At 43.8% G+C, this 15,691-nt stretch overlaps 1 protein-coding gene across 1 annotated transcript in view; it reads right to left on the minus strand.

Moving 5' to 3' along the window:
• Positions 1 to 4,108: 4,108 nt before the first annotated feature.
• The window catches only part of PPTC7 (protein phosphatase targeting COQ7), a 51,530-nt gene continuing 39,947 nt past the window's right edge, over positions 4,109 to 15,691 (minus strand). Inside the window, exons 3-6 of the mRNA XM_055147298.1 lie at positions 14,799 to 14,997; positions 10,068 to 10,191; positions 8,960 to 9,089; positions 4,109 to 7,888 (exon numbers count right to left, since the gene is read on the minus strand). Of these exons, the coding sequence (XP_055003273.1) occupies positions 7,830 to 7,888; positions 8,960 to 9,089; positions 10,068 to 10,191; positions 14,799 to 14,997 (512 nt within the window). The 3' untranslated portion in view covers positions 4,109 to 7,829. The remainder of the gene's footprint in view (positions 7,889 to 8,959; positions 9,090 to 10,067; positions 10,192 to 14,798; positions 14,998 to 15,691) is intronic.

A 15,691-nucleotide genomic window follows, 5' to 3' on the forward strand; every position in this document is an offset into this window, starting at 1 on the left:
GGGGGGGGGGTCACACCCAGCGATGCTCAAGGGTTACTTCCGGCTCTGCACTCAAGATTCACTCCTGGTGGTACTTGGGGGACCATATGGGATGCTGGGAATCGAACCCGGGTCGGACCACATGCAAGGCAAATGCCCTACCCGCTGTGCTATCACTCCAGCCCCAACTTTTTCTTTTTAAAAATAACCAACTTTCAGATTTTTTCTGAGGTCTACTTTTGCCCTAGTGATATTCTTACATCAAAAACAAGTTTCTGTATGTATTTGGGTCTATTTCTAAACTTCCCCCTCTATTTTGCTCACCTGTTGTCTCTAAGTGTATCAACACCATATTTTTCACTGTTTGAGTGTCAGATTCGGGGGCTGGAGCAATAGCACAGCAGGTAGGGTGTTTGCTTTGCATGTGGCCGACCCAAGTTCGGTTCCCAGCATCCCATATGGTCCCCTGAGCACCGCCAGAAGTAATTCCTGAGTCCAGAGCCAGGAGTACCACTAAGCAAAAAAAGGAAAAAAAAGTGTCAGATTCAAGGTCTGGTAGTTAGAATTCCAAGACCCCTTTGCAGATTTCGTCTGCCTCTTCCCCCCACCTTCTGAATGTTTTCTTCTCACTTGGATTTTAATCAGACACCTTGCTCCAGAAGCGTGGCTAGCCAGAGAGGTCAGTGAACAGGAGCAGCACATCCTTTGCATGCTGGAGGCCCAGGGATCACAACCCCCACCAAAAAGTGTTTTGTTTTTAATTAAAATCTTTTTCTTTTTGCTACACCAGGAATTAGACCTAGGGTCTCATATGTGTAAGGTCGAAAGTGACCCTAGTTTAAATTTTTTGTAATTGGGATTTTCTTAAATTTCTGTTGAAAAAACTGACTTTATGATACTGACTCATTCTGTCCCAAAACAAGCAATGTATTTCCACTAGCTCAAGCTTTTTTTGTTATTGTTGTTCACTTTTGGGCCACACCCAGCACAGTCAGGGGCTATTCCCAGCTTGGCTCAGTGCTTGGGGACAGTTCCCTGTGGTGCTCAAGGGACCATGCGGTTCCAGGATTTATACCCAGACCTCCCCATGCAAAGACTGTGCTTCAGTCCTTTAATCCCAAACCCAGCTCCCCCCCACCCCCAGTCTCTGGTTGTACTACAAAATTCTAAAGTGAAATCTCTTGACTTACTGAGAGAGGCTGGAGAAACAGTATAAAGGGTATGGTGCTTGCCTTGCGGCTGATCCGGGTTTGATCCCCAGTAACTCATGGTCCCCACTAGCTCACCAGGAGTAATTCCTGAGCAGAGAGCCAGTGTAACCCCTGAGCACCACCAGGTGTGGCCCCCAAACAAAAAGATTTATGGGGGGGCCAGAGTGATAGTAAAATGGGTAGGGTGTTTGCCTTGCACGCAGCCGACCCAGGTTCAATCCCCAATATCTCATATAATGCCCCGAGCACTGCCAGGAGTAATTCCTGAGTGCAGAGCCAGGAGTAATCCCTGAACATCGCTGGGTGTGACCCAAAAGACCCTGCCCCCCCCAAAAATTTTATGGTATGTATACTACTTTGATAAAGGCGATACAGGGGCTGGAGCGATAGCACAGCAGGTAGGGCGTTTGCCTTGCACGCAGCCGACCCGGGTTCGACTCCCAGCATCCCATATGGTCCCCCGAGCACCACTAGGGGTGATTTCTGAGTGCAGAGCCAGGAGTAACCCCTGAGCATCGTCGGGTGTGACCCAAAAAGCAAAAAAAAAAAAAAAAAAAGAAAGAAAAAGAAAAAGGCGATACAAAAAATTCAACTGTCAAGAGTATTAATATATCCTAAGCACCTTACCTGCAGTCTTGTCTCTCAGGCACCCCAGGGTATGATGGTTTGAATCGCAGAATGGCCAGTGAGGGTGGAGAGCCGGGAAACAATGGCAAAGTGAAGCTAGGTGAGGGCCAAGTCACGCTGGCGGAGGCCTGTAACCATGCAAACGCCAGGAAAGTACTTCGGTACTTATACTATTTGAAGGATAGTAACAAGAATAGACAATTAAACTGTCTTTGTGGGGGAGGGGTCCACATCTGGCAGTGCTCAGGCGACCATATAGGGTGCTGGGGATGAAACCCAGGTTCACTGCATGCAAAGCAAGTGCCCTACCCAATGTCTTATGGCTCCAGCCCAAGGCTTCTGCATTTTTTTGTCTTTTTGGTTTGGGGAAATCATACCCGGCAGTGCGCAGGGGATGCCAAGGAACCAGGGTTGGACATGTGCAAGTGTCTTTGGGCACGTCTCTCCAGCCCATGGCTTTTGTATCTTTAAACCATTTCGTACAATAAACATATCTAGTTGTAGCTGCCTGTCAAGTACACATAATCTGCTTTAAATCCATTAGACTACTTGGGAGGCAAAAGCATTTCCTGTGCAGAGAAAGTTCAGTAGACTCCTTCAAGCCAGGACACCGTCACTAGAAGTTAACGCATTTACTTTGCCAGTCTGGAGAGCCTCGATATGTTTTGTGACTTAGTTGTAAATCAGGTATCTTTTGTATTTGATTACAAACATTTTGGTGCTTTCAGACACAGTAAAAAGGTATGGATTGTCATATAATAAATGCCATGACTTTTTTTTCATTGCCTTTTATAAAATCTTAAAAATAAGTCCTTTAAAAAGATCAAATATAAAAATAAGGCTATCTCTCTTAATTTGAAGTCATTTTATATACTAAACTTTGCTTTTTTCTCTCAAGGCAGTACCTGTGGTGTTCAGGGATCGTTTCTGGTGGTTCCTGGGGGACCATATGTAGAGCTGAGGCTCAAACTGGGGCTGGCGGTATACTATCTCTCCAGTCCCTATAGGTCATAAATTTTTATTCCATAGCCTTTGAATTGTCCTGATTTTCAGACAAGAATTTTTAAAAATTTGCAAGTGATGAAGAATTTAATGAAAGCGATGCCCAAAAGTTATTTCTGTACCATCAGATGGGGCAGCAATCGCCACTGCCAAGATTACCCGGGTCTGGAGTGGATGAAGTGTTTTCTTTTAAAAAGTGTCCTGGGGCCGGAGCAATAGCAGAGCGGGGAGGGCATTTGCCTCCCATGCAAGGAGGAAGGGGAGCCTCAACCCTCAGACCCCAAATGGTCCCCAAGCCTGCCAGGAGTGATCCTTGAGCACAGAGCCAGAAGCAGCCCTGAGCACTGCTGGGTGTGCCCCACTGGAGAATTAGCTTACCTGCACACACAAAAAACAAACTAGCGTTAAAACAGTTATGTAATATCTTATCATGTGTCTCACCTCCTCTAAAACTTGTGTACTGCTATTACCTGAAGAACTACTGTAACATTTTATTAGGTCTTTTTTAATCATAAGAAAATGTTAACTGGCAACTGTGCTTTAGGTTTTGTGAAGAATTCATAAACAAGCTTGAGAACTTGGAAGAGTCCTGGCCAAATCAAGAATGAATTTGGCTCTTATAGCTCAGTAGTGAGTCATAGCTACCCACAATAACCTAATAAAAATTCAAGTTCATCCCAAAATGTTCCGCAGTGAATGAAAATGGGCTTTCACCAAGTTTTTTGTGGAAACTGGTAAAGCCCACATAATTTCAAGAAGTGCTGTTACACTACAGGCTAAAGACTGACCTATGTTATGCTTACACTGCTGAGAACATGGAATTTCACATATTGCTAACAAATCAGTCCACCGTGAACATTATACAGACGTGTGCCTGCGGGCCCGTGCTCCAGGGCAACCTCCTGGTTCACAGTTCACGTTCAGGAACAGGCAGTGGGGACTGAGGTCGAGACACATAGGAGCATTTGAAGTGGGATTATCACTCGTCTGTATCAGATCTACTGTGAAATGACACAGAATTTGGATTTCAAAATTTGGATGGGTGCTAAATGTGGAAGACACCAGGGGGGTTTGGGCTTCGTTCCATGCTGTTTAGAAGGCACAAAACCTTTTCACTACCTGAAGCAACCACTAAGCAGGGCCCCAAATAGCCTCTGAGCAACGCTAGGTGTGTCCCCCAACTTCCCACCCGCCGCCTCCAAATAAATAAAACTCGTAAAAGACAAAGTGAGAGTTGCAAAGCAGAGTCCCTACTGGACTCAGAGGCTTGACAGAGATCAACAACAAACTCTACCAAGGGCCTGCGTTTTATTTAGTCATTATTCAAATTAAGGAGTATACACACAGATTAGTATAAATACTATATTTATTAAATATCTTTACAGTTTATTTAAATGTATTTACAGAACTATTCCTGCATAAGTTATATTCAGACATCCAATTCAGGTCATTGCCTCTTGGGTAAGACAAATGATAGTCTCAACAGAAAAAAAGCAGCTCATTAGTATACACAAATTTAAATTTGCTTCATTATTTTTAACCATCTGTGCCACAAACTACCTGCTAACAATTAAAATTTTGACTTGGACACTGTTGACCTTTAGTTGATGAGTTCATCAATTCTGCAAAGAACTTAAACTTTTAAAAAAATAAATATAATCAAAATGTTTTCTGCTTTGTATTTTCAGTTTAACAAGCAATTTTTTTCATATTGTAAAATTTGTTAAATGTAAAAGTGTGAGTTTCAAGAAAACTGGATGCTGCATGTAGCTTCTACCAATAAGAGCTGGTGTAAGGTGACAAGGATCCACAAACTTATTAAAAAGTACAAACATTCACAGTTCTACCCAATCTTGTTTACGATCTCCAAAACTCAAAACGGACTCAGTAAACTCCCACAATTCCTGTCATGGTGCTTGATGTGATAGGTCGGTGGTGCTGATGGCTACCTGTTCTATCCTGCACAACAGGACTCTCTCCCACCAGGCACAGCTGGAAACCTAGTTTCTAACCCAGACACGGCACAACCCTCAGACACACAACCCTGGAATGGATTTTTTTGTGATTTAGTCCCCATCAAGCATGTCAGGCCAGTACAGTGATTCAAACACCCTACCTCCCACTTCACTTCGTCTTTCCATGTTTAAGACCCTATGGACTCAACTTCATTTTCATTCTGTATATATGTATTTTTTTGTGCGCAGGCAGCTTAAATTCACAGAAGAAATAAGGTTCTGATATGTTTAGAGTGCACATTTTAAAACAGAACAAAATAAAAATTTCAAGCATGTGATAAAAATATTAATTTTTTATAATACAGTATTGCTTTATAAATATAGATGGAAAAGCTATAAACTTTACTGGTCTTTGGTGCATCCAGAGAGGGATAATTTGCCATTTGTAAATTAGAAATCCAGATTCTCTCTTTTGTTATATAAAAGTCCATTACGTGAGGCAATGTGTATGCTTTTATACTGTTTCACTTACAATATAATTGACACACACATCAAGTTCAGAATCAGACCCACCAAGTGATATCTCAATCACAACACACAGAAACTTGGGTCTTGTGACCTGGAACATTCCAGGATAGGTCCAACAGGCCTCTAGCAGAGTGAAGGAGAGTCGCCTGGTACGTAGCACTCCAGCGGACTCCCAGCAGCCCTAAGTGCGTAACACAAAAAGGGCAAGGTAAAAAGAACAGAGAGAAAAACAAATCGTGTCACTAATCTACAGGCCAGGCCCCAAGTCAGTCCCACTGTAAAATGTAATTCTTGTCCCGCTATGTTCAATACTGCTGGACACACGGTCAGTGTCTAACAATCTTTTCTCCAAAGGCTAAATTGATTAAGCGAGTCATATGAACCACCACCACTCACGGTCATGTGAATCTAGCTTTACAAAGATTGTATCTGATTGGTTAAATGAGAGCAGAGAAAGCCAGCGACCGAACCTGTACAGCTTTTACTAGGATTAAATGTAGGCATTGGAAAATTAATGCGAAATATATCCAGATCATAAGGCTATATAAATACCTCTGACCAGAAATTATCAAAACCACGAGAGAACTAGGGTCGTCAGCCAAGTATAAATAAATTCCAACAAGCCCCTTCTGGATGCAACTTTCTTTACTTAAAACACAGAGACTGCAAATAGTTTGTGCAAAATAAATACCCGCCACTCACCACTCACGTTTCCGTGTTTTATCACAGCACGATGGGTTCTCATGATTTAAAGTCCCCCCACCAGCCCCCATTTCTACCAAAGAATTGTTTTGTCAAGTTAGGGTAGTTAAGGCATTCTGACATGTAATTAAAAGGTGATTCAAAATAGATATCTAACATTATGCCAATTTAGGAATAGTAGATAAATTACTGAACAGCTTACAAATGAATAACTCATTCTTATTATAAATGAAATGCCTGTTACAAGCATGATGCATTGAAATATAGTAATGACATGTACATGGTACATGTTAAACAATTTTAAATAAAATAAAAGCTTGACAGTTACTCAAATATACAGTACAAATTCACAAAACAAAATCCTTTAAAACAAGTTGAGGTAACCTCAAACATAAACGTTTTAATGCAATAAACCAGGTAGTATCTCCTTTAGAGAAACAGACTTCCTATTTTCTCCTCAAGTAGATTCTGATCAGGTTTAATTGCATTCTCATCTATACACCAATGTTACCTGACTTATATAAAACATGGCTTTAATTTAAGGATTTCTAAGTATATATATTTTTCTACCACCAAGTTAATGAAGGAAAAAAATTGACCCAAAAATATATATCTTTACAGCAGTTGACTTGTACACAAACCTTAAAAATATGTTTGGGCTTACAGATAATGGGAAACTGAATGCGGGAGAGTTTTATAAGGAAACTATACACTGCAGGATGGCTATTTGGAAACTGTAAACATTAAGCTTGATTCAAACCCCCTAAATTCTGTGTAGGGCGAATGCAAATGCCAGATCGTCGCCAGGAGTTTTCCTTGTGGGTTCCTGGGCTGCTGCCTCTGCCGTGCTCTTTCCGGGCGTGGAGCCAGGCTACTCGAACAAGGTCTGAGGGCGAGACCGGGAGTAGCCGGCCCACCAGGAGCCAGCAGCCTGCAGTTACAGCTGCCCCCCACTCAGCCCCTCAGGGCCAGAGTCTAGAGCTCCCTGCAGTGAACGAGCAGAGGGATTCAGCCGAAGGGTAAATTCCTAGGCTTGGAAGAGTTTTGTACTCTCAAGCACTAGCTCCACCTTACAAGTCTGGTACCCCAGTCCTCCTGCAGATCAGGCCACCAGCATGTGAACTGAACTAATCAGTAAACTGCCAACACTTTCATTATAGTATTATTAAGCATCTTTTTAAAACCATGACACATTTGCATCCAACAGCTTAACTGAATTTTTTCTTTACAATTTATAACAAAAGGCCCCTGGATCAAGATTTCATAACCCGGAGCAGTGTTTTAGAGCAGAATTATTAGCTCCTCAAAAATAGGAGTTTATAATAAAAACACAAAGCCACACCCAATCATCATAACAGACTGTATAGTACATGTGTAACATTTCTTTTGATGAAAAATGGTTCTAGAAGATGTACCATAACATACAATTTGTGTTGACTTTTAAGATCCCTTTTATACATTGTAATTTTGAATTCACTTTACCAACAACATTCATTTGCAATACTTGAACCATTTTTTAAAAAATATCCAGCTCTGGCTTTCAAAATCTCCACCCCACCATGGACAGGGACAATGAGACACGAAGACCAATCTTCAAAGATCTGGATTCTCTTCAAATGCTGCTGGCAGATATGAACTCGCGAACGACAGTAGTGGTTTTCAACAAAGATCTCAATAGGGTCTCAAAAAGACGGGCAAAAGGCTTACATCACTGGCCATTGAGATCAGTGGCAAAGAAACGTGGTCCTGCCAGCAGGATCAACACAAACGGCAAGAGGGAGCCAGGGACGGTGAAAAGGAAAGGCAGGGGCTGACATCGGGCGAGTCAGTCTGTGTACTCAGCCACTATGGACAGAAGGACGGTGATATCATCTGGCTTTCCACCTAAAAGAAAAATAAAGTCATGTTCATAGGTCTTGAAAGAAAGCCAAGCAAAAATATAATACTACATAAGCACCGGGAGACAAAAGCTTGTAATTCAGGCAGATCTGGTTTGTCAATTTATTCTAGTAGGGGGAAAAAAAGTAGGGTAAAGAGAAATAGGTGTTTAGTAAGTAGTTATTTGGAAAAAAGAAAAAACAAGGAATTAATGTAATTTAATAAATCTTTTTTAAAAATATGCCCTGCTCCTTTGCCCTAACCAGAGCTCTGTGACAGGACTCGTACTACATCTGCAGTTTGTAGGAATCACAGTAAAGACAAAATCTAGTTAAGAAAAATTCTGCCTCACAAGAATGTCACATGCTCTTACCCATAATCCTAATTTGGACAAACATAGCTGAGACATGAAGCTAGGGGTAGTCCTGTATTCTAATTTGCCAAACAGCTGTGGCATGTGCTTTTTTCTATTTTAATATTTCCTGGAAGGCTAAAATATGTTTTACGTAATATTGTATCAGCAAGAACCTGAGCAAGTCTGCAAGTTCTGACCACTAGCACCAACATGTCCCAGCTCCAAGGGAGTGCTCTAGCCCGTTCCCAGAGCGACATATGGCTCAGGAGACAGGACTCTGCAGGCAAGGTCAGTTAACGGTGCTTCTTCAAAACCTGCTGCGGCAAATTTTGGCAGGCAAATAATGTCAACAAGTCAAAAAGCCAGAGGTAGGGAGAAGTAAAATGTCAGCAGAGCGAAGGGCAGAATGTTAAACTGCTAGGAATGTGCGGGCCTTCCAGGCAGAGCTCGGAGGCCTTTGGGCTCGGTCCAACGCAGCGCAGTACTGGCCATAAAGGGCTTCAGGTTTCTCCCTCGGAGTGTGGTCCTGAAGGGCATCCCCTGGGGAAGGCCTGATGACATGCACCGGCGCCTACAGCCCAGTGCTAAGCCACAGGCCCACAGTCAGAAGAGGAGGCCTTGGGATCTGACCCAGCCCTGCAGCTTAACGCACCCACACTCTGGAATATTCTATTCTGCAATGTTCCCAGGCAGCTCCTATGATCTTCCTGAAGAATGCTTACCTCTCACATTCAGTCCGTTGTCACATGCAAACTGTGCGAAAGGTGACATATAATTGGGATCATAAGCCAGCTCATGAGCCTGCTCAGCAATGCTTCTTGCTGTCTGTTGGATACTCTCGTAATTTGAATTCTGAGATGAAAGGATGGAGGAGTTATTGTTTTTCATAATGCCTCACATGATTTCTGCATGCAAGTATCTGGCGGGGCGGGGGCGTCTCAAGAGGTGTTCAAGCGGACCAGGGGCCCCTTCCAGCACATCTGCACTGACCAGTCAACAGCTCACTGCTAGGGCCCGAGGATGTGCCAGAGATCACGCAGGACACCCTAGCGGTGCTCTGGGGACCACATGGTGCTGGGGATGGGAGCACGCAAGTATTAAGGGTTTCGGCTTTTGAGCCATCCCCAGCAGTGCTCAGATCTCACTCCAGGCTCTGCACTTAGGGATCACTCCTGGGGGGCCTGTAGGGATCATTTTGTTACTGCTGACAGCTTGGATCCTACCAAGGTCCTCAGCTGCCTGTGAGCGGGGCTGCAGACTTGGCAGACTCGAGTATGACAGCCTCCCATCTTTCCCCGCCTGCTGGGCTTATTATGAGATGAAAGGAGAAAAGACAACCAAGATTTAACACCACTATGGAGCCAGTGCAACAGTATAGTGGGAAGAGCATTTGCCTGCATGGAGTCAACCTGGGCTCGAACCCTGGTACCCCAAATCAACTGCCAGGAGTGATCCCTGAATGCAGAGACAGGAGTAAGCCCTGCAGACCACCAGGTGTGGTACCCCCACCCCCAACCCCCCATAAAAAAGTTACCACCATTAAAATACAAAGGAGAAATATAAAGAGGAAGTTTCTTCATCTGGACTCCTCCTACCCACTTTTTCTCCTTTACTTCCTTATTAAGTGTAGGGTGAGAAGCCTCCTTCCCACCTGAAGTTCTCCATTTGTGGCTATTTCTAATTGCTTGAAATATTAAAACTACTATTTACCTAAATTAAAAAAAATTGTCCTTTCTAAAATTAGAGAGCTACTGCAGCTGAATCAATCAAACTCAGTTACCCAGGGAAGGCCACTGTTTGTTTTCAAGGGCCAACCCTTGAATTAATTACCTTTAACTTTTTTAGTTCCTGCAGGATCATATAATCAGGCATGTTGTCAAAGAGTCCATCTGTTGCCGTCAGGATAATGTCTCCTAACTGGACATCAAAAGATGTGCTATCAGCAGCATCCGGGCTGTGGCAAGGACAAAGCAGGGGCAAGGTTAAGAAAGCCCATCAGGAAAAGGAGCCCGCACTCACAGCCGTGGGAGTGTTGACTGGTCCAGCCTTTTTGGAAGACACTGTGACATTCCTCAAAACTTGTAAGAGTTGACCCAGCAATTCCTGGGAATCCACTCCAAGGTTCCAAAGGCACAAATCAGAAAAGGCACAAGACACCTGCATTCCTATGTTTGCTGCGTCACTATTTACATTAGCCCAAATATGGACACAACACAAATAAATGCCCATGACAGATGGCCCATAAAGAAACTATGGCACAGACAAATACTACTCAGCCTTCAGGCAAGAGCAGGTCACGCGATTTGCTGCAATGTGGACGGCTGCGGAGAGTCATGGCGAGAGAAATCAGCCAGAGGGAGAGCAACACACCTGAGAATGATCTCTCACGGGTGGCGTAGAAAGAAACCTCGTAGGGGGACAGCAAATACTTAATGGCGCTAGGACGCAGGGCAGAACTGGTCGTCAGCAGGAAGCTTGACTCTGGGGCAGGAGCAGAGGGGGACGTCAGGGGAGGGGACACTCGGACAGAGCGGGAGGGGAAGTGCCTGCCACAGAGGGACCCGGCACTGGTGGAGGTAATGGGCACTGGGAGGGCTCTGGTGTCAGAACACTAGACGCCTGAAGCGCAACCATAAATATGTCTTTTTCTTTCTTTTTTTTTTTTCTTTTTGGGTCACACCTGGCAATGCACAGGGGTTACTCCTGGCTCTGCACTCAGGAATTACCCCTGGCCATGTTCAGGGGACCATATGGGATGCTGGGATTTGAACCCGGGTCGGCCGCGTGCAAGGCAAACGCCCTACCCGCTGTGCTATCTCTCCAGCCCCAAATATGTCTTTTTCAATGGGAAAAAAAATAAATAAAAACCCTTTCAAAATGCCACTCCAGGTTCCAGCAGACACCATGCAGTAATCCAATTAAGCTTTAAAAGAATAGAAACCCCAAAAGACCTTAGGCTCACTCTTCCAGCCCACTTTCTCGCCAACACGAATCTCACTTGCTTGTCTCGATGCTTCTTTGCTCGCTGATTTGCACTCAGAAGACACCTGTGTTCTCTTGAACATGAACTTCTCCCTGTCTCTCCCCTCACTTATTCTAAATAAGCGTCAATAACTTTCTTTCTTCACACACACAAAATCCCCCCCCCAAAAAAATTGTAACAATGGAGTCAGTAACAAAAACCAGTTACAAATTTCATTGAAGACTGATGCAGATATTTCAAAAACTTAATTAAAGTCAGAAAAAAGTAAAACTGGGTTTGAAGATTAGTCATACATGATTTAAAAGGAGGAAGCATTCTTTCTGAGTCAGATACTAACACGCCTTTAGAATCCTAGTGGAAATGAGTCTTTATTTCCTAGTTCTGTAGAGCCAAATTCCATCCTCTTCATTTTCCACTCATCACTTTCCCTGCAGTTCTGGATCTGGCTCTCAGGAGGCTGCTTTATACATAATGGAATAACTGAGTGCCACAGAGGACAGCATGCAAAGCCTGTAAGAGTACCTATGAATCATCTACAATGTATATATTACCAGAGCACTTAGTCATTACCAGATAACTAGTAAATCTACATCAGTATCACCATTACTTTGGCAGAGTAAGGACTCCAGGTTCTCCAAAGTGCTTGTCATACATAGGTATTTATGAGTGTGCAGAAGTCTTTTAAGAAGTATTTGGGACTTTTTTTTGTTTTTGTTTTTGGGTCACACCTAGTGATGCTCAGGGGTTAATCCTGGCTTTGCACTCAGGAATTACTCTGGTGGTGCTCAGGGGACCATATGGGATGTTGGGAAGCAAACCTGGGTCAGCCGCATGCAAGGCAAACGCCCTACCCACTGTGCTATCGCTCCAGCCCCTTAAGAAGTATTTGTTGAGGGGCTGAAGTGATAGTACAGCAGGTAGGGTGTTTGCCTTGCATGCAGCTGACTCAGGTTCAATCCCCAGCATCCTATATGGTCCCCCCAACAAGCACCACCAGGAGTAATTTCTGAGTGCATAGCCAGGAGTAACCATTGAGCACTGCAAGGTATAGCCCAAAACCCCCAATTACCTGTTGAATGATTCAATATAGGAAGAAACAAAGATCCTCCAAATTGGTGGGGAAAAGAAATACACTGCTAATAAAGAAAGCAAGGTGCAGAGGGCCGGATACACAGCACAGTGGGTTCAATCCCCGGCACCCCATATGGTTCCTCGAGTCTGCCAGGAGTGATCTCTCAGCGCAGAGCTAGGAGTAAGCCCTGAGCAGAGGCAGGTGTGGCCCCAAAACAAAAACAAGGAAGCATGGTGCAGTAATGCAGATGTTTCTCTATCAGAGTACAAACAGGAAGGTTTCAAAGAAGGTAACAGCAGCTGCCTCTGAGGAGAGAAGGAGCGGCTAGGGGCAGAGGAGGTAGATCTTGGTGGGCATCTGTGCAAAACTTTCTAAGGAACAGATGGTAGAGGCTTTTGGGTTTTTTTTTCTCTAACAGTACCTGATGAAAACAGATCTCATGAATGAGAGGGATAAAACCCCAGATGGCGAGAAGAGAAAGTAATCACATATTCAAAGTTATCTGTTCCTCAGAGGCTGGTCTCAGTCACTCTCAGAGGCCAGCTTCCCTGCTTCCAGGCCTCCACAGTGAGGCAGCCGAGAGTCTGCCTTAACCTGGAATCCAGGAACAAGAGCCAGGGAAAAACTCAGACAATGAGCTGGGAGGGACGACTGAGAACCAGAGCAACCAGGCTTGACGGAAAACCCTCCCAACTGGCATGAGGTGTTTGAATATCAAAGAGCTACAAAAGGAAAATCTGTAAAATACAGGTTAAAATATTTTATAGATAAGACAAATGACCGAGGAGGTAAAAGCACAGAGGGAGGGAAGAAAAACACTAGGACAAAACTGGTGAAAACCAGTCTCTTCTCTCCTGCGGGATAAAGAGCAGCAGACACCACTTCGCGTTTGCCCCACCTTTGGAACCAACCAGGTCTCAGAAGCGCGGATTAGCGAGCAGGTCTGGCACGGAAGCGCGGCTTCTGCTGAGGTTTTCCTTTCCCCGGGAGCGTCCTCTGCTATTCCGCCCGAGACTAGCTGCCATTGGACGGCGCGTCTCCTTCTCCCAACACTCCCACCCGTGAGCTTGGTGTTCTGCCAGCCGCAGTCCTGCCCATTGTGATTGGACATACTGTGCTGCTGGAAACTTTTTGACTGCCCTGAAACACGAGCTGGAATCACATGCTAGCAAGCTGTCTCGGCACTGCTCGGGAAGAGCCTCGCCACAGACCAGGCCGACTGTCCCCAAGGTGGCATGTGAGACACCACGGGGCCCTTCTAGCACTTCAGAGTCAGGTCAACAAAATCAAATAAAGGGAAATGAAAACATGTTAGCTGAGCCTGATACTTATTACAAAGGCCTTGGGGTTCCGGCCCAGTTGGCTAATTTCATAAACAGGTATTTCAGCCTATTGTAAAACAATCTTTCAATTACGGCAATTCATTATACTACACACAAGAAACACTTCCATCTTTTTTAGGAGTCAGCAATAGATTTTAGATGGGAAACAGTGAATACCTAAATATGTAATATGCTCATTATACCTTTAAAGATGGCAATGATAACATTTTACATCTTGGTTTAAGATTTAAGATCTGGCTTACTAAGAACTGTCACATAGCAACAAGTTCCTTTTCCTGTAAACTATTTTTTTGAATAAAAAGATTATTTGTTACGAATTAATCTTTGAAAGCTAAAACACAGAATTTGCCTCAGACACTAGCAACTGTCTTAGATTTTACCAATTTAGAAATGAAATGAGAAAAGATAACATCGTCATCACAGGTCATATCCAGACCGTATTAACTTCTCTAATACAGACTTAAGTAATGGTGAATGCATGTCATAGAATCACTCCCAAAATGAGACTATTATCAATGTATCAATACTGCATTTTTGGGGGCTGGAGCAATAGCACAGCGGATAGGGTGTTTGCCTTGCACATGGCCAACCTGGGTTCGAATCCCAGCATCCCATATGGTCCCCCGAGCACCGGAGTCCTGAGTGCATGAGCCAGGAGTAACCCCTGTGCATTGACGGGTGTGACCCAAAAACAAAAAACAAACAAACAAAAAAATGCTGCATTTTTGAAAAATCAGAAAGTTATTTTGATCAATAAAGCAGATTTCTGTTTGTATTCTTCCCTATCATCAGTATGCAAAAATCCTACACAGACAAGGTATGCATTAATGACTAGTTTTCCAGCATGATTTGACAAATACAACTTTATGTACTATGTGGTCTATCTTGTGGTCTTGGTATGAAATATTGATAGCTTGTAAGCCTGAAACAGTACTTTCATAGTTTTATCTAATTACTGGGTGTTTATCAGAATTTCATTTGTCTGCAATACAAGTACAAGTAAAACACCCTTCAGCGTCAAACTGTAAGATCCTTCTGATGAGAGCATTCATAGTGTGATTTCCTTTCACGTGAAGCTGGCAAATGCTTTTCCTCACCTTACTGTGGTAAAGAGGGACCAGAGGCAACCTGGGAGTGAACCGTGTTATGAAAAGGAAGTTTACCTGTCACTCAAGACGACTCCTTCGGCTTCAGGCGGTGCGATTGAGAGCTGGAATGGAGTGTTGAAGTAATGCTGCTGCTCGTCGGATCGGTGCACAACTTCACCGCCTCTGACTACCAGAAACCCCGAATCCCCCAGGTTAGCCGTGTGCAAGCGGTGGCTAGTTCTGTCCAGCACCACAATGCACGCGGTACTGCTACCTAGAAACAGAAATGATCGCCAATGATTCCCTCTTCGGAAGCTGCCTCTGCATACACATTTTTATCACCACAAAGAGCAAGATGTAATCTGAACTTCCCTTGCCTAACAGGACCTTTATTAGAAAAGTGCTAATTCTCAATCAATGCTAACAGTAGCAGAGTCAGTAAGGCAGGAGGAAAAAAATGAAACTTACTGTGTCTAACTGTGATCTACAAATTCTTCCATTTGCAATGAGGAAAAGACAATAAAACGGCTAATAAACATACTACTTCATCAATAATGCCGTATCTGGGGTTGGACAACACAGCAGGTAGGGTGCTTGCCTTGCACGTCGCTGACCCGGGTTCAGTGCCCAGCACCCCATATGGCCCCCGTGCCACTGTCAGGAGTGATCCCTGAGCACAAAGCCAGGAGTAAGCCCTAAGCACTCCGAGGGATGACCCCCAAACAAAAACAAACAATGCCATAATGTATGCTAAATGCTAAACGCTGAAAAGCAAACTGTTAAGGTATTAATAATCCTAAAATGCCAGAATGAGAATGTTACATTTCCCTCATATTTCTCATTAGTCATTGGCAGGAAGCTTTCTCCACACAAATCACTAACATTTAAGATGGGGCACACGACAATAATTTTTAACCACATTTCTATCTCCTGAGGTCGCAAAAAAATTTTACTGGAGATTGACTCAT

The sequence above is a fragment of the Sorex araneus genome, chromosome 9 (assembly GCF_027595985.1).
Source record: "Sorex araneus isolate mSorAra2 chromosome 9, mSorAra2.pri, whole genome shotgun sequence".
Taxonomy (NCBI): domain Eukaryota; kingdom Metazoa; phylum Chordata; class Mammalia; order Eulipotyphla; family Soricidae; genus Sorex; species Sorex araneus.